This window comes from Symphalangus syndactylus, chromosome 8 (assembly GCF_028878055.3).
Source record: "Symphalangus syndactylus isolate Jambi chromosome 8, NHGRI_mSymSyn1-v2.1_pri, whole genome shotgun sequence".
NCBI lineage: Eukaryota > Metazoa > Chordata > Mammalia > Primates > Hylobatidae > Symphalangus > Symphalangus syndactylus.
In genome coordinates, this window is record NC_072430.2 from 43,932,697 (window position 1) to 43,951,716 (window position 19,020).

At 46.6% G+C, this 19,020-nt stretch overlaps 1 protein-coding gene and 1 long non-coding RNA gene across 3 annotated transcripts in view; one reads left to right on the forward strand and one right to left on the reverse strand.

Annotated features, from left to right (window-relative positions):
* Nucleotides 1-5,660: 5,660 nt before the first annotated feature.
* Nucleotides 5,661-8,378, reverse strand: LOC134737307 (uncharacterized). The gene is made up of 2 exons (XR_010122073.1): nucleotides 8,178-8,378; nucleotides 5,661-7,288 (listed from the first exon to the last, which is right to left on the reverse strand). It is a non-coding gene; the product is annotated as an uncharacterized lncRNA (long non-coding RNA).
* Nucleotides 8,379-8,477: 99 nt separating this feature from the next.
* Nucleotides 8,478-19,020, forward strand: part of ZFYVE1 (zinc finger FYVE-type containing 1) — a 57,907-nt gene continuing 47,364 nt past the window's right edge. Inside the window, exons 1-2 of one of the 2 annotated variants that reach the window (XM_055288899.2) lie at nucleotides 8,478-8,731; nucleotides 10,698-11,614. In XM_055288899.2, coding sequence (XP_055144874.1) covers nucleotides 11,132-11,614 — 483 coding nt within the window. In that variant the 5' untranslated portion in view covers nucleotides 8,478-8,731; nucleotides 10,698-11,131. The remainder of the gene's footprint in view (nucleotides 8,732-10,697; nucleotides 11,615-19,020) is intronic. The other variant, XM_055288900.2, reaches the window with a different exon arrangement.

Below are 19,020 nucleotides of genomic sequence, written 5' to 3' on the forward strand. Positions count from 1 at the left end.
TTCCCAGACGATGGGTGGCCGGGCAGAGGCGCTCCTCACTTTCCAGACGGTGGGTGGCCGGGCAGAGGCGCTCCTGACTTCCCAGACGGTGGGTGGCCGGGCAGAGGCGCTCCTCACTTCCCAGACGGTGGGTGGCCGGGCAGAGGCGCTCCTCACTTCCCAGACGGTGGGTGGCCGGGCAGAGGCGCTCCTCACCTCCCAGACGGGGCGGCCGGGCAGAGGCGCTCCTCACCTCCCAGACGGGGCGGCCGGGCAGAGGTGCTCCTCACCTCCCAGACGGGGCGGCCGGGCAGAGGCGCTCCCCACCTTCCAGATGGGGCGGCGGCCGGGCAGGGGCTGCAATCCCAGCACCCTGGCAGGCCAAGGCAGGCGGCCGGGGGGTAGAGGCTGCCGCGAGGCCAGACCACGCCACCGCCCTCCAGCCCGGGCAACACCGAGCACTGGGTGAGCGAGACTCCGTCTGTAGTCCCAGTACCTCGGGAGGCTGAGGCGGGCAGAGCACTCGGCGTCAGGAGCTGGCGACCAGCGTGGCCAAGATGGCGAACGCGTGCCTGCATCCAAAGGAGAAAAGGCAGGCAGCGGTGGCGGGCGCCGGTAGTCCCAGGCAGTCCGTGGCGCGGGCAGCAGCAAGCCGAGTAGATTGTAGCCTGGGCCAGAGAGGGAAAGAAAGAAAGAAAGAAAGAAAGAAAGAAAGAAAGGAAGGAAGGAAGGAAGGAAGGAAGGAAGGAAGGAAGGAAGGAAGGAAGGAAGGAAGGAAGGAAGGAAGGAAGGAAGGAAGGAAGGAAGGAAGGAAGGAAAGAAAGAAAGGAAGGAAGGAGAGACGGAGTCTTGCTCTGTCCCCCAGGCTGGAGTGCAGTGGCGCGATCTCGGCTCACTGCAAGCTCCGCCTCCCGGGGTTCACGCCATTCTCCTGCCTCAGCCTCCCTAGTAGCTGGGACTACAGGCGCCCGCCAACACGCCCTGCTAATTTTTTGTATTTTTAGTAGAGACGGGGTTTCACCGTGTTAGCCAGGATGGTCTCGATCTCCTGACCTCGTGATCCGCCCGCCTCGGCCTTCCAAAGTGCTGGGATTACAGGCTTGAGCCACCGCGCCCGGCCTGGTCTCGAACTCTTGACCTCAAGTGATCTTCCTGCCTCACCCTTCCAAAGTGCTAGGATTACAGGCGTGAGCCACCTTGCGGCCTATATTATCATATTGAAAGAGAAACAAATCAACCAGAAGTAGAGTCAGTCGGCCATTTAAGCCTAGAAAAAGGAAAGTTATTTTAGCAACATATAGGATTGCTCCCAGCTTCAAGCGATCCTACCACCTCAGCTCCCAAATTGCTGGGATTACAGGTGTGAGCCACCACGACTGTAAACTATGTGAACAAATGTGAACATGAAAAAGCCAATCATTAAAGATGGATCCTGGGTGGCTAATTGTGCCTAAATTTAAAATAGAGCCAAACAGCCATTTGCTGATGATTAGATGTCACACATACACTGAGTTCTTCATTCTGTCTCTCTCTCTTTTTTTTTTTTTCTGAGACAGAGTTTCGCTCTTGTTGTCCAGGCTGGAGTGCAATGGCGCGATCTCGGCTCACCGCGACCTTCACCTCCCGGGTTCAAGCGATTCTCCTGCCTCAGCCTCCTGAGTAGCTGAGATTACAGACATGTGCCACCACGCTCAGCTAATTTTGTATTTTTAGTAGAAACGGGGTTTTCCATGTTGGTCAGGCTGGTCTTGAACTCCTGACCTCAGGTGATCTGCCCACCATGGCCTCCCAAAGTGCTGGGATTACAGGCGTGAGCCACCGCACCCGGCCCACACTCTGAGTTATCTAAAAACCAGTGTTTGTTTATTTATTTATTTATTTATTTATTTTGAGACAGAGTCTCGCTCTGTCACCCAGGCTGGAGTGCAGTGGCGTGATCTCTGCTCACTACAACCTCCACCTCCCAGGTACAAGTGATTCTCCTGTCTCAGCCACTGGAGTAGCTGAGATTACAGGTACCCGCCACCAAGCCTGGCTAATTTTTGTATTTTCAGTAGAGACCGGGTTTCACCCTGTTGGCCAGGCTGGTCTGGAACTCCTGAGTTTCAGTAATCTACCCGTCTCGGCCTCCCTAAGTGCTGGGATTACAGGTGTGAGTCACTGCGCCCAGCCCAAAACCAGTGTTTTTTAAAACTTTGGTACTGTCAGAACTCACCTGAACTGCTTGGGCCTAGTGGGGCACGTGTGTAATCCCAGCACTTTGGGAAGCCTAGGCAGGCAGATCACTTAAGGTCAGGAGTTCAAGACCGGCCTGGCCAACAGGGTGAAACCCTGCCTCTACCGAAAGTACAAAAATTAGCCGGGCGTGGTGGCACATGTCTGTAATTTCAGCTACTTGGGAGGCTGAGGGAGAAGAATCACTTGAATCTGGGAGGTAGAGGTTGCTGTGAGGGGAGATTGCACTACCGAACTCTAGCCTGTGCTACAGGGTGAGAGAGATCCTGTCTCAAAAAACAAACAAACAAACAAAAACAACAACAAAAAAACCATTCACCTGAACCAACCAATCAGAGCTCAATCTGGGCTGAAGAGACCAATCAGAACTGATCTATATTGACCAATCAGAATTAAGCTAGTTTGACGCCTTCATTTGCATAAATGGACCTGACTGGAACTTGGGCAGGAACTTGCGCTATAAAAGCCGAACTGTCCAGCTGGGCACGATGGCTCACATCTGTAATCCCAGCACTTTGGGAGGCCGGGGGGTGTGGGGCGGGGGGGGGGGGCAGATCACCTGAGGTCAGGAGTTCGAGACCAGCCTGACCAACATGGTGAAACCCGTCTCTACTAAAAGTACAAAAATTAGCCGGACCTGGTGGTGTGCACCTGTAGTTCCAGCTACTTGGGAGGCTGAGGCAAGAGAACTGCTTGAACTGGGCAGCAGAGGTTGTAGTGAGCCAAGATCCCACCACTGCACTCCAGCCTTGGTGACAGAGCAACACTCCATCTCAAAAAATAAAAATAAAATAAAATAATAAAATACTGAACTGTCTCTTTAGTTTCTGGAGCTTAACTTCGTTTTACACGGAATGCCGCATTTCTATAGTTTGCTAACTGTTCACTAGAATAAAAGCCTTTTTCCTCCAAATTCCTTTTCAGATATATATATTTTTTTTCAGAGACAGAGTCTTGCTCTGTCGCCCAGGCTGGAGGGTATGATCTCGGCTCATTGCAACCTCTGTCTCCCGGATTCAAGTGATTCTCATGCCTCAGCCTCTAGAGTAGCTGGGATTACAGGTGTGTGTAAATAGCCACAAAGCTTGGCTAATTTTTGTATTTTTAGTAGAAACAGTGTTTCACTACGTTGGCCCAGCTGGTCTTGAACTCCTGGGCTCAATTGCTCCACCTGCCTTGGCCTCCCAAAGTGGTGGGATTACATGCATGAGCCACTGCCCCTGACCAAAGCTTGATTTTTCTAGACATCCTGAGGCAAGTGGGACAGAAGACAAAGCCCAGGACCTGGGGGAAGTGGGAAATCTAAATCTAGGAACTCAGTCTACAGTTTCAGTGAGGGTAAATGGGAAGTAATTGTATCTTTCCCCAACAGAGTGAAAAGAAAGATGTCTTGGAAGAGAGAGTTTGTGGAGGTGTGTGTGGGTGGCACTAGACCCATAAGCCAGCCCTCCCAGGGATATGTAGTCCAAATATACATCTCCTGGTGGTCAAAAATACAAACCTCAAATGGTGAATTGTTTCAAGTGTCCTTCTTTGCAGAAGCAAAAGCAAATCCTCTCTGGAGGAATAAACCTTTATCCTAGGCCTCCAAGAATTCCCACAAATATTTTCCAAGGAAAATGTGGCTCATGGTAAAAAATAACTTAGTGTGCAAAGAATGAGAATGAGTAAAGAAAACTGACATGAGAAACAGATCTGCTAATTCCAACGATCTGGTAAAAGAATAAAAGTAGGCCAGGCATGGTGGTTTACGCCTGTAATCCCAGCACTTTGGGAGGCCAAGGCGGGTGGATCACCTGAGGTTAGGAGTTTGAGGCCAGCCTGACCAACATGGTGAAACCCCATCTCTACTAAAAATACAAAAATTAGCTGGGTGTGGTGGCGGGCGCCTCTAGTCCCAGCTACTCTGGAGGCTGAGGCAGCAGAATTACTTGAACCCAGGAGGTGGAGGTTGCAGTGAGCCGAGATCGCGCCACTGCATTCCAGCCTGGGCGACAGAGCAAGACTCTGTCTCAAAAAAATAAATAAAAAATAAATAAAGGCCAGGCTTGGTGGCTAACGCCTGTAATCCCAGCCCTTTGGGAGACCAAGGTGGGAGGATCATGAGGTCAAGAGATCAAGACCATCTTGGCCAACATGGTGAAACCCCATCTCTACTAAAAATACAAAAATTAGCTGGGTGTGGTGGCACATGCCTCTAGTCCCAGCTACTCAGGAGGCTGAGGCAGGAGAATTGCTTGAACCCTAGAGGCAGAGGTTGCAGCGAGCCAAGATCGCACCACTGCACTCCAGCCTGGCAACAGAGTGAGTCTCTGTCTCAAAAAAATAAAAATAAATAGGCCGGGTGCGGTGGCTCATGCCTGTAATCCCAGTACTTTGGGAGGCCGAGGCGGGTGGATCACGAGGTCAGGAGATTGAGACCATCCTGGCTAACACGGTGAAACCCTGTCTCTACTAAAAATATAAAAAATTAGCCAGGCGTGGTGGCGGGCACCTGTAGTCCCAGCTAATTGGGAGGCTGAGGCAGGAGAATGGCGTGAACCCTGGAGGTGGAGTTTGCAGTGAGCAGAAATCATGCCACTGCACTCCAGACTGGGGAACAAAGCAAGACTCCATCTCAAAATAAATAAATAAATAAATAAATGAAAATAAAAATAAATAAATAAAATAGTTTATTAAACACCATTTTGTTCCCAGGAGATATATGTGTGTGTGTGTGTGTGTGTGTGTGTGTGTATACTTTTTTTTTTTGATACAGAGTTTCACTCTTGTTGCCCAGGCTGGAGTGCAATGGCACGATCTCGGCTCACTGCAACTTCTGCCTCCCAGGTTCAAGTGATTCTCCTGCCTCAGCCTCCCAAGTAGCTGAGATTACTGGTGGCTGCCACCACATCTGGCTAATTTTTTGTATTTTTAGTAGAGATGGGGTTTCGCCATGTTGGTCAGGCTGGTCTCGAACTCCTGACCTCAGGTGATCCACCCGCCTTGGCCTCCCAAAGTACTGAGATTACAGGTGTGAGCCAATGCACCTGGCTGCAAGTGAGGTTTTTATTTTTATTTTTATTTTTTTAGATAGGGGTCTATCTTGCCCACCAAGATGGTCTTGAACTCCTGGGCTCCAGTGATCCTCCCACATCAGCCTCTCCAGTAGTTGGGGTTATAGGCACCTGCCACCACACCAGACCCAAAGGTTCTATCTATACAAACACCACATGTCCCTATGGTCATGTGTTGCACATTCCAAATAGATTTACATCCCAGATGTAGTGGCGCATGCCTGTAGTCCCAGCTATTCGTGAGGCTGAGGCAGGAGAATCGCTTGAACCTGGGAGGCAGAGGTTGCAGTGAGCCAAGATCGTGCCTCTGCACTCCAGCCTGGGCAACAGAGTGAGACTCTGTCCCAAAAAAAAAAAATATTTACATCCAGAAGGCAAGGTTGTGTTTGCTGTTTTTCCCATCATTTTATTTTCTTTATTTTTGGGAAGAGGGAAAAGAGTTGTGGGGGAGGGTTCTCACTATGTTGCTCATGCTCTTCTGGAACTCCTGGGCTCAAAGGATCCTCAGGTCTCAGTCTCCAGAGTGGCTGGGATTACAGACATGCACTACCACTGTGCCTGGCTAAAGGAAACTTTATTATTATTTTTTTTTAGACAGAGTTTCCCTCTGTCACCCAGGCTGGAGTGCAATGGCACGATCTTGGCTTACTGCAACTTCCACCTCCCGGGCTTAAGTGATACTTATACCTCACCCTCCCGAGTAGCTGGCATTACAAGCAGGTGCCACCACGCCTGGCTAATTTTTGTATTTTTAGTAGAGACTGGATTTTGCCATGTTGGCCATGCTGGTCTCGAACTCCTGACCTCAAGTTATTTGACCACCTTGGCCTCCCAAATTGCTGGGATTACTGGTGTGAGCCACTGTGCCCAGCCAAGGAAACTATATGGCTCCAAGTTATTATAGGGATAGTCCTAGCTGAAGTCCAATGGCACCATCTCAGCTCACTGCAACCTCTGCCTCCTGGGTTCAAGCAATTTTCTTGCCTCAGCCTCCTGAGTAGCTGGGATTACAGGTGCACGCCAATACGCTCTGCTAACTTTTTGTATTTTTAGTAGAGATGGGGTTTCACCATATTGGCCAGGCTGGTTTCAAACTCCTGACCTCATGATCTGCACACCTCGGCCTCCCAAAGTTCTGGGATTACAGGAGTGAGCCACTGTGCCCGGCCCATAAATTTTTTAATGTTTTTTCTTTTTTTTTGAGACGGGGTCTCACTCTGTCACCCAGGCTGTAGGGCAGTGGTGTGATCTTGGCTCACTGCAACCTCTGCCTCCCGGGTTCAAGCAATTCCCTGCCTCAGCCTCCTGAGTAGCTGGGATTACAGGTGCCCACCACCAGGCCTGGCTAATTTTTGTATTTTTAGTAGAGCCGGGGTTTCGCCATCTTCGCCAGGCTGGTCTTGAACTCTTGACCTTGTGATCCACCTGCCTTGGCCTCCCAAAGTGCTGGGATTACGGGCATGAGCCACTGCGCCCCGCCCTAGAAGTTGTTTTTAGAAAACAATTTCTCAGCCATGTTTCATAATCCAACCATTGGCTCTCTGCCCAGTATTGAAAATATAATTTTCAGCAATTTAATCCTCATATATGGGTCATTATTATGTAGATTTGATTTTGCTAATGGTTTACTTATGTCCTTGGAATCATAAGGTAAAAAAAGTATTGGACTTCAAGTCAGCAGATACAGCCTTGTCCCAGATTTGTCAATAATTTGTTATGTAACCCTGGCAAGTCACTTAATCTTAGTTTTCTCTCCTGGGTTAACAATTATCAAGATAGAATCATAGTATGTTGGAATTGGCAGGGACTTCATTAATTACAATTTCTATTTTGTGGAGAGGTTGAGTGACTTACCCAACCACCTGTATAGTCAGGACGTTTTCTTTCTTTCTTTCTTTTTTTGAGATGGAGTCTCAGGATGGAGTCACTCCAGCCTCAGGTGATCCGCCCACCTCGACCTCCCAAAGTGCTGGGATTACAGGCATGAGCCACCGCGCCCAGTCTGAGAAGTTCTGAAACTATAGAAGGAAAGATCAGAAAAATAATAGGTAGGAAAAAAAATTCATGGTTGGCTTGGAGAATACCTTTGAAGGGTGTTAAGTAAAAATGATAGGAGGCCTTTGTTTTGGACTAAACTCCTGCACCAGGCCCCAATAGACCTGGCTAAAATAAAAATGGAGTCACCCATGCTAAAGTTTCACTTCACCAAATCCAAACTAAGTTGTTACCAAACCCAAGCTAAGTTGTTATCTGACCTTCGGAGAAATAAGGAAAGAGGGATAAGGACAGCCAGTTTCCCAAACAGGCTTGTTTTAATGTTGCATGATAATGAAGCTCCTTCTGTTGTAATCCTCACACAAAAGAAGTAGCCTGAAGTAACTGATGTCAACTAATCAGCTATTTTTCTATTGTTCTGTCTCTCTGTCCCCACCTTCCAAGGAAAGTAGCTTAGAAGTGACCAGTATGTCAAGGTCCCATGAGAAGACTGAAAAAAGAGAATAAAGAGGAAAGAAAAGAATGACAAGAAAGAGAAAGAAAGAAAGAAACCAATATGCTCTTTGTTCTTTGCTTTTGCTTCCTCAAGCTTTTCTCTGTCTACAAAGCCAACCTCTCCTGCTCAGCTCATCAGAACATTCACTCCACTTTCTGGAATGAAGTGTTGCCTGATCCTAGAGTCGCAATAAAGCCAACTGAGAGCTTAAAACTAAATTCGTTGTAATTTTGTCCTTTGCCAAGGGGGGAAAAAACAACAAAAACTTTCCAAGAGTACCTATATCCTCTTATCACTTTCTCTGGTCTTTTCCTTAGTTTTTGCGAAGTGAAATTGGGAAGGTGGAGACTGTGCTCACACGTTTCTGAGGGAATGGTGTGCAACAGGGTTACTTGAATCCAAATTAATTTACTCACCATTTCCCACTTATACTAGACATTATTACATCAGTTCTCTAATGTAGCACCATGCCTTCCCCAGTTACAACCCAAAAGAACGTGCCGAAACCTGCGGACACCACACTCAATGCAAAAACTCCAAGTTCCGAAATCCTCCGTAGCCTTTCCCCACCGCCTCCTCGCAAAAGCAGCCTCTTCAGTACTGGGAGTTGTAGTCATTCAGAGTCTTCCCTTCCGGGATGAGGGGCGAGAGCGCGCCTCGAGGAGCTACATCACCCAGGAGGCAGTGCGCACTCCGCCCTCGCTGGCGCCAGGCTCCTCCCTCTCTCGCTCCTCCCTTTCTGGGCTGCACCGCTCACGCTTTCCTGTTAGTCCGAGCTGGGAGAAGTTCACTCCGATCAGCTGATCCCAACTGACAACAGGAGAGGAGGAAGCCCGGGAGGCAACGAAGGAGGAGGGTGGCGGAGATGGAGATGGGGATGGATCTGCCGGTGTCCTGAGGAACAGCCTCTGTCCCCACCGGCGCCCTCCGGCCGCCCGACGCCGCCTTGCTGCGGCCGAGCTTCTCCGTGGTGGGATCCCCGGGCCGCGGCGGGCAGGGCAGGGCGGGGAGGGCACGGCCCAGCGCGGGGCGAGTGATCGTCCTGGGGCTCAGGCTTGCCCTCGGGAGGAAGGGGGGGCGGGTGCGGCGGGGGTGGGGGTGGGGTGGTATAAACAATGGATTCGGCTCGGGGCTTTGCCGGCGTGGAGGGGATTTTGGGGGACCTTCTTTGTTCTTAGGCTCCGCTCCTGCCCCTCGGGTTGTGCCGGTGGTGTCCGGGTGGAAGGAAGGATGAGGAACCCCCGGCTGGGGAGAGGTGTCGAGGTGGGGGCCCGAGTGGGCAAAATGTTTGGTTGACATGGCCGGGCGTAAGGTGTACTTTTGAAGGTTGATTTTATATTTTTCTCAATTGTGACAAGTTTGATTTTTGTTTCTGTTTTGGGAGCTGGCTGGGCATGTCTGAGGTTAGAGTGTAAATAAGATCCCCTAGTCACTCCCTTCGCCTTCCTTGTTTATCTAAAAATAAGATTGATAGATTGATTACTGTAGGGGAGGAGTGACTATCAGAAAGGCAGGGCTTTACACCTTGTGGGGGCCTTGGAATGCGGGTCAAGGCTAGGGGAATTAGGAATATAATTGTCAAAGTGACAAAAGCCCCTTTCTTGCCCCAGTTATCTTTTTTCCTATTTTGAAGTTATTTTTAAGTGACAACGAGAAAAATTATTTGTTTTGATTCACTGCAGGCCTGGCTTTGCCACGGGTCAAAGCAGAGGAATTGTCTCCTGTTGCTCCTTTTTTTTTTTTTTTTTCAATTAGTGAAAGAAGGGACAGAAGAATTACAATGTAAAAAAATTGTTTTTAAACATGAAATTGTTACAATTGTTTCTAAGTTTAGAGTCCTTAATATACATCTAGCTAGAGTTGAAACAATCCAGTTACAAGGCTAACCAGGTCGGCCCAGGTATTTGATAGATCTAAAGTTTATTATTACATTTTCATTAGCTTTGTGAAGGCCTCTCCACTCCTCCCAATTGTGGGATGCATGTGGGGGTGCAGAGGGCTGTCCTTCCAAGGACGACTCACTTAGTGATTTAGATTCTGAGTTTAATACCTGAATGAACAGAAAATTCCAGTCTGGGAAATAGAGCAGCAAAGTCTCTTAAATGCCTTGGGCCTAGAGGTGGCGTTTGTTGTCAAGAGGAGGAACTTTAGCCTTAATTTTGAGATTTTTTTTTTTTTTTTTTTGAGGGAGTCTTGTTCTGTCTTCCAGGCTGGAGTGCAGTGGCAAGATCTCGGCTCACTGCAACCTCCGCCTCCTGGGTTCAAGTGATTCTCTTGCCTCAGCCTCCCTAGTAGCTGGGATTACAGGTGCCCGCCACCATGCCTAGCTAACATTTGTATTTTTAGTAAAGATGGGATTTCACCATGTTGGGCAGGGTGGTCTCAAACTCCTGACCTCAAGTGATCTGCCACCCTTGGCCTCCCAAAGTGATGGAATTACAGGTGTGAGCCACTGCGCCTAGCTGTACAACAAGCCAGTGTAAGTGTTAAGATAAAAAATGAGATTTCTGGCCAGGTGCGGTGACTCACGTCTGTAATCCCAGCACTTTGGGAGGCCGAGGCGGGCAGATTACCTGGGGTCAAGAGTTCAAGACCAGCCTGGCCAACATGGTGAAACTCCGTCTCTACTAAAAATACAAAAATTAGCTGGGCATGGTGGCGAGCGCTTGTAATCTCAGCTCCTTGGGAGGCTGAGGCAGGAGAATCGCTTGAACCCGGGAGGCGGAGGTTGCAGTGAGCCGAGACTGTCCCATTGCACTCCAGCCTGGGCAACAAGAGCAAAACTCTGTCTCAAAAAAAAAAAAAAAAAAAAAGAGGAATGAGATTTCTCTTAGCAGTTTTGGGGGCTAATATTTAATTTAGTCAAAAAAAATTTTTTTTAAAGGTGCACTTCCGTTTTTTAGATGAGTGAAATCCTTTTCCTTCCTCTATTCTAGGTATCCCCTGAAATACTAACTTCAGGTCGAATTATATTGAAAAGCTCCTGACCACTTTCTTTCATTACGAAAACTTTGTAGCTGATGTCCAACCGATGAACTCACCACTGTACACCCATCAGACCTCTCTCAGATAGCCATAAAAGACCCTTCCAAGTCAATTTTGACCACGTCTTTGCTTGCACTTTATGGAGGATGAAACCATCAAACCAAATCAACGTTGCTGCTAATACAAGAGTCTTAGAGGCAGCAAATTAAAAATTTGAACATTTGTTTGTGAAGAGCTATAACAGGACATGAAAGGTGTTCTTTTTTAAAGTGTTCAGAACCCTGTGGAAGTTTCGTGCAGTCTTCAGACTCAAATCTTCGTCTTCACCCCTGGGGCAAGCTCAGTGACTATTATATGGTGGGTGTGTTTCCTTACCAGTGTGAGTATGAGTGCCCAGACTTCCCCAGCAGAGAAGGGCCTGAATCCGGGGCTGATGTGTCAGGAAAGTTACGCTTGCAGCGGGACTGATGAAGCTATCTTTGAGTGTGATGAGTGCTGCAGTCTGCAGTGTCTCCGCTGCGAGGAGGAGCTCCATCGGCAGGAGCGCCTGAGAAACCATGAGCGGATAAGACTCAAACCTGGCCATGTCCCTTACTGTGACCTCTGCAAGGGTCTCAGTGGGCATTTACCAGGTGTTAGGCAGAGGGCAATAGTGAGGTGCCAGACTTGCAAAATCAACTTGTGCCTGGAGTGCCAGAAGAGGACTCATTCTGGGGGTAACAAAAGGAGACACCCTGTTACTGTGTACAATGTCAGTAATCTCCAGGAGTCACTGGAGGCAGAAGAGATGGATGAGGAGACCAAGAGGAAGAAGATGACTGAGAAGGTTGTGAGTTTCCTCCTAGTAGACGAAAATGAAGAAATTCAGGTAAGCACATAGGTATAGTGGGATTCATGTGTAGTGGAGCAGATCTGTTGTTGGAAGCCAGCTCTCAAAAAACAATGTCCAAGAGGAGATCACATTTTAATCATTAAAAGGCAAGACCTCTGGAGGCTTTAGTTGCATGGAGTCAGATTTGGTTACCAGCTGCATGACCTCTGGCCGAATTACTTTACTTCTCTGACCCTTAGCTTTTTCATCTATAAAATGGGGGACAGCCTACTTCATCGAGTTGTGAGGTTGAAATGAGACAGTGTTTGTAGAGCCTGTTGTATAATAAATGGTCAGTGTATATGGTAGCTGTTGTTAGTATTAATTGTAGCATTATTATTAGAACAAACTAATTTAAAACATTTCAGAATGAGAGCACCCTGGCAAGCTGTGAGTAAATGTTAGTGATGCGGGACTGCACCTATCCAGGGAAACACACACTAACAGTGGGTCCCATGGGAGTGCTAGCTAATAAGGCATAAACCTGTTATCTCGATTTAAAAAGTGGCTTTTAATAAGGACAATATTCTTTCCAGATGCTCTCTTCATATATATATAATATATAGTATATATAATATATAGTATATATTATATACAGTATATATAATATATAGTATAATTATATATTATATAGTATAGTATATATTATATATAGTATAATATATAAGTATATATTATATGCCGGGCGCGGTGGCTCACGCTTGTAATCCCAGCACTTTGGGAGGCCGAGGCGGGCGGATCACGAGGTCAGGAGATCGAGACCACGGTGAAACCCCGTCTCTACTAAAAATACAAAAAAATTAGCCGGGCGTGGTGGCGGGCGCCTGTAGTCCCAGCTACTCGGAGAGGCTGAGGCAGGAGAATGGCGTGAACCCGGGAGGCGGAGCTTGCAGTGAGCCGAGATTGCGCCACTGCACTCCAGCCTGGGCGACAGAGCGAGACTCCGTCTCAAAAAAAAAAAAAAAAAAAAAAAAAAAAGTATATATTATATATAGTATATACAATGTATAGTATATATACTATATATAATATAGTATATATTAGATACTATATATTATATATAGTATATATTATATTATATACTATATGTAATATATAGTATATATATTACATATAGTATATATACTAGTATATATAGTATATATTATAGTATATGTTATATATTATAAAAAATACATATATATGTATATGTAAATACAAATATATATATATATATGTATATGTAAATACAAATATATATATATATATATATGTATTTTTTTTTTTTTTTTTTTTTTTTGAGATGGAGTTTCGCTCTGTCACCCAGGCTGGAGTGCAGTGGTGCCATCTTGGCTCACTGCAACCTCTGCTTCCTGGATTCAAGCGATTTTCCTGCCTCAGCCTCCCAAGGAGCTGGGATTACAGATGCGTGCCATCACGCCTGGCTAATTTAGAATTTTTAGTAGAGACGGGGTTTCACCATATTGGCCAGGTTGGTCTCGAACTCCTGACCTCAAGTGATCCGCCCGCCTTGGCCTCCCAAAGTGCTGGGATTACAGGCGTGATTGGCTGCTCTCTTCATATTTTCTTGTATAGGTTTCTGATCAGTAAAAGCCAGTGAGGGCATCTGGGAGTACAGAATGACTAGGGGATATTTGGCTTGAGTCTGAGTTGGGGAGATGGTAGTGTTGTGACAGCTAGGCGAGATTGGGGAAGGGGTAGTATAATGTTTATACTTTTGAATGAAGGTAGTGTAATGTCTATACTTTTCTTTTGAGTGGGCTTTCAAGTGAAGTTTGCTTGAATTCACATCCTTGTTTACCAATCACCGTATAGCCAAGGGTGATAAAAATCCTTTCCATTCCTAATCTTTTTGAGTCCTATCAACAATCCTGTGAAGTACAAGTGAAACCGAGGCACAGCTTAAATGATTTTTTATCACATTCTGGCACATAGTATCCAGTACCAGTTTGTTGTAGTCAGTATCACTGGAGTATCTGTGGTCCATTGACTCAGTACTTTTGATGGTGATGACTCCTTCAGTTTCCAGTTTGGAGGGGAGTACCTATGTAAGTAAGTTACCATTTGAGAGGCTCCCTAATTACCCACCTAATATTTTTTTCTGTACTTTTTTCCTCCTTGGATAAAGCTGATGGAAATGAGATACATCATGATTCCTATATACTTCCATTGTCAGCTTAATACTTTGCTAACACAGACTTTTCTTTATTGGTTTGAGAGGATCGAATAGAGTTATGGAAGAGTGACCTAGATCCCATTCCACGTCCCTTGTCAGCGATAATGTCTTCGTTATGGATTACGCTCTAATTGGGTGACATTGTGGACTAAATCTTTTATAAATGGAACACTTGGATTTTGGGTGATTCTTGATGGTCTTGCTCAGTTCTCTGTAATGTCAGCTTTTGGAAAGTCATAGTTTGGTTGTTGCCACTTTTGTCAAATGAGGGGAAGCTTTGGGGTGAACTAGTAACCCGCATGGATTGCATTGGCACCTTTAAAAAGAATGTTTTTTTGGGGAGGAGGATGTGTATTTTTTTTTTCCTTTTGTAGCATTGATACGTGTTCCTTAGTTGAAAATTAAGAGCATATAAAGAAGTGTAATGAAGAAGATAAATCTAACTACCCAGAGATGATATTGGTCCTTCATCTTTTTTTTCTTGAATGTAATATGTAATAATTGGATTGTTCGTAAAGATTCTTCCTGCATTTCCTCCCTTCATAAACATTAACCACTTCCTAGGAAATAACAGTTTATTAATTGCAAGCAGCATTTTTGGGACTGATGGTTTAGACATAGAATTCATTGATTTTAGGTGATTTGTTCTCACAGAGTCATAAATGGAGAAATACTTAAAATATCTAGTTCAGTTTTCTGGTAGTGAATGTTCAAAACAATTAGATGATTGACATAAATCTAGGTTATAAATTAAGCTAGATTGTGAACTTCTGGAGAGCAGGACCATGTTTCACGGCCTATGCCATGTACAATGGTAAACACATTGTCAGTGCATAAATACTTACTGATTGGTGTTGTCACATCTCAACTTCAGTTATTTATTTATTTATTTATTTTTATTTTTTATTTTGAGACAGAGTCTCACTCTGTCCCCCAGGCTGGAGTGCAGTGGCACGATCTTGCCTCACTGCAAGCTCCGTCTCCCAGGTTCAAGTGATTCTCCTGCCTCAGCCTCCTGAGTAGCTGGAACTACCGACACACACCACCCTGCCTGGCTAACTTTTGTATTTGTTTTAGTAGAGACGGGGGTTTCTCTATGTTGGTCAGGCTGGTCTTGAACTCCTGACCTCAAGTTATCCGCCCGCCTCAGCCTCCCAAGATGCTGGGATTACAGGCGTGAGTGACCATGCCCAGCCAACTTCAGGTTTTAAAAAATGGATATCAAGGCCAGACATGGTGGCTCATGCCTGTAATCCCAGCACTTTGGGAGGCCCAGGCAGATAGATCACCTGAGGTCAGGAGTTCGAGAGCAGCTGGGCCTCTACTGAAGGCCCTGTCTCTACTGAAAATAAAAAAAATTAGCTAGGCGTGGTGGCTCACGCCTGTAATCCCAGCTACTGGGATTGTAGGCGCCTGCCACCAGGCCTTCCAATTTTTGTGTTTTCAGTAGGGACTGGGTTTTGCATGTTGGCCAGGATGATCTCCAACTCCTGACCTAATTGATTCTCCTACCCTGGCTTCCCAAAGTGCTGGGATTAAAGCAGTCACCATTAATGATGAACTGCGGCCAGACGTGGTGGCTCACGCCTGTAATCCCAGCACTTTGGGAGGCCGAGGCAGGTGGATCACGAGGTCAGGAGCTCGAGACCAGTCTGGCCAACATAGTGAAACTCCGTCTATACTAAAAATACAAAAAAATTAGCCTCGTGTGATGGTGTGTGCCTGTAATCCCAGCTACTCAGGAGACTGAGGCAGGAGAACCGCGTGAACTCGGGAGGCGGAGGTTGCAGTGAGCTGAGATCACACCATTGCACTCCAGCCTGGGTGACAGTGCGAGACTGTCTGAAAAAACAAACAAACAAACAAAAAACAGTGAACTGCATGCCTTTCTAGAATTTTTTCATTTATACTTATCCTTTTCTTTCCTTTCCTTTTTTTTTTTTTTTTGAGATGGAGTCTCACTCTGTCACACAGGTGCTGGAGTGTGATGGCACAATCTTGGCTCACTGCAACCTCTGCCTCCTGGGTTCGAGCAATTCTTCTGCCTTAGCTTCCCAAGTAGATGGGAGTACAGGTGTGTGCCACCATGCCCAGCTAATTTTTGTATTTTTCGTAGAGACAGGGTTTCACCATGTTGACCAGGATGGTCTTGATCTCTTGACTTCATGACCTGCCCACCTTGGCCTCCCAAAGTGCAGGATTACAGGTGTGAGCCACTGCGCTCGACATAAATTTTCTTTTTTCTTTTTTTTTTTTGAGACTGAGTCTTGCTCTGTTGCCCAGGCTGGAGTGCAGTGGTGTGATCTCAGCTCACTGCAACCTCCGTCTCCTGGGTTCAAGCGATTCTCCTGCGTCAGCCTCCCGAGTAGCTGTGATCGTAGGCACCACCACCACGCCTGGCTAATTTTTGTATTTTTAGTAGAGACGGGGTTTCACCTTGTTGGTCAGGCTGGTCTCGAACTCCTGACCTCGTGATCCACCTGCCTCGGCCTCCCAAAGTGCTGGGATTACAGGCGTGAGCCACTGCGCCTGGCCTCGGCCTAAACTTTATAATTAAACTTCATTGTGGCCAAAAGCACCAGCTCACCAATTCTTTATGGCTGCTGTGAGAATCCAATGAACCATAGCTCTGTATAAATGTATTATTTATCATTATCAAAGTGTTATTGATGAAATTCCTAATAGCAGTAAAGAGTCTATCGGTTAGGTTCCGATTTTGTTTTTCTTTTCATGTTTCTAGGCATTTGTGGGTTTTGAGCATTTTCAATTTAGTACATAGAGATTTTTTTTTTTTAGATGGGGTCTTGCTGTGTTGCCCGGGCTGGCCTTGAATTCTTGGGCTCAAGCAATCCTCTTCCACTTCAGCTGCCCAAGTAGCTGAGACTACAGGTATGCACCACTGTGCCCGGCCCATAGATAGAGGTTATTTTAGCACCTGTAGGCTGTAACCCTTGTGTGTGGTCTCCTCAAATTCTATGGCCTAGAGTCTCCTAAGATTTTTGTGTATGATTTGAGTACTATTCAGTTTCTTTTAGAAAATGTAAAAGGACAAAAAGCTTCCTTTAAGGGTGAACATTTTATCATTACCTTGTCATTTGAGCATGTACTATAGTGGTAAATTTGAGAAGAGACTGACTTTTGGTCTCAGAAGTAGAAAGTCACCTGTAGCTCCTAAATGGACACATTTGACCTGCTAGCCAAAGACATCCGTTAATTCGTCACATTTTTGGTGCATATATTATGTGCCAGGAACTTTTTTTTTTTTTTTTTTTTTTTTTTTGAGACGGAGTCTCGCTCTGTCGCCCAGGCTGGAGTGCAGTGGCGCAATCTCGGCTCACTGCAAGCTCTGCCTTCCGGGTTCACGCCATTCTCTTGCCTCAGCCTCTCCGAGTAGCTGGGACTACAGGCGCCCGCCACCACGCCCGGCTAATTTTTTTGTATTTTTAGTAGAGACGGGGTTTCACCGTGGTCTCGATCTCCTGACCTCGTGATCTGCCCGCCTCGGCCTCCCAAAGTGCTGGGATTACAAGCGTGAGCCACCGCGCCCGGCCCTTTTTTTTTTTTTTGAGATGGAGTCTCTGTCACCCAGGCTGGAGTTCAGTGGCACGATCTTGGCTCACTGCAACCTCCGCCTCCTGGGTTCAAGCAATTCTTCTGCCTCAGCCTCCTGAGTAGCTGGGATTACAGGTGCGCGCCATCATGCCTGGCCAGTTTTTTTGTATTTTTAGTAGAGATGGGGTTTCACCATGTTAGTCAGGCTGGTCTCGAACTCGTGACCTCATGATCTGCCCGCCTCGGCCTCCCAAAGTGATGGGATTACAGGCATGAGCCACTGCGCCCAGCCGTGCCAGGCACTTTCTATGTTCTGGGGATACATGGTTAATAAGACATGGTCCATTCCTTCATAGAGCTTACCATTCAAGTGGGGAAAGCAGATTTCACACGTGGAAACACCTAAATAGTTGGGTCAGCTGTAGTGAGTATTATTAAGGAGAGTGATTTGGAAGCCTCTTTGGCAGGATGGTCAGAGAAGGTCTTATTGTAGAGGTGACTTTTTGTTTTTTTTTTGAGACGGAGTCTTGCTCTGTCGCCTAGGCTGGAGTGCAGTGGCGCAATCTCACCTCACTGCAACCTCTGCCTCCCGGGTTCAAGCGATTCTCCTTCCTTCGCCTCCCAAGTAGGTGGGATTACAGGCACCCATCAACACACTCGACTAATCTTTGTATTTTTAGTAGAGACGGGGTTTTACTATGTTGGCCAGGCTAGTCTTGGACTCCAGACCTCAGGTGATCCGCCCACCTCAGCCTCCCAAAGTGCTGGGATTATAGGCATGAGCCACTGCCCCCAGCTTGCAGAGGTGATGTTTAAGCAGAGACCTTATGGGTAATACTAATGTGGTATATAGGCCTCCAGATAGAGGGAATGAGAAGAAAATGAAGGTCGGATGGCATGTTCAAGGCTAGAAAGAATGCCAGTGTGGCTGGAGTGAGCTGGCAGAGAATGGTAAGGAAAGAGGTGCAGAGGGAAGCAGGTGCCAGAGCACGGGAGGCCGTGCAGGCCGTAGAAGTAAGCGGATTTTATTTTAAGGGTGATGGGAGACACCAGACTGCTTTATGCTAAGAAGTCACAGGACCTGATAGAAGCTATAGTGACCTGATAGAGACTGATGTATAGACTAGATGGTAGTGACTGTAGAGGGACAGGAAGGAAGGCAGGGAGACCACTTAGGAGGCTGTTGCAGAGGGTGAGGAAAGAAGTGGTGTAGATTTGGTATTACTGAGATGGGGAAATGGAGAGACACTGATGAATTTTGGACAAAGTTTGTAGGTAAAATAGGAGTGCTGATATGTTGGATGGAGGAGTGAGGGAGTAGGAGAAGTCAGTGGTGACTTGTAGGCATTTGGTTTGTACAAATAACACTTGCTTATTTAATACGCCAGGTTTTATTGTGTGAAATTGATAAAACTAAGTCTTTAAGAACCTGATTGGTACAAAAAAGAGAGAAATTACTCCCGTTTGTATTATCTAACACAGTGGTTGTCAATCAGGAGCGATTTTGCTCCCTCAAGGGACATTTGGCAATGATTGGAGACATCTTTGGTTGTCACAACTGAGCTTTGGGGGGAGTATGCTGCTGGATAGTGCATAGAGGCCAGGGTGCTACTTAAAACCACAGGCAGGACATAGGGCAGCCCCCAACAGAAGGAGTTATCTGGTGGTATAAAAG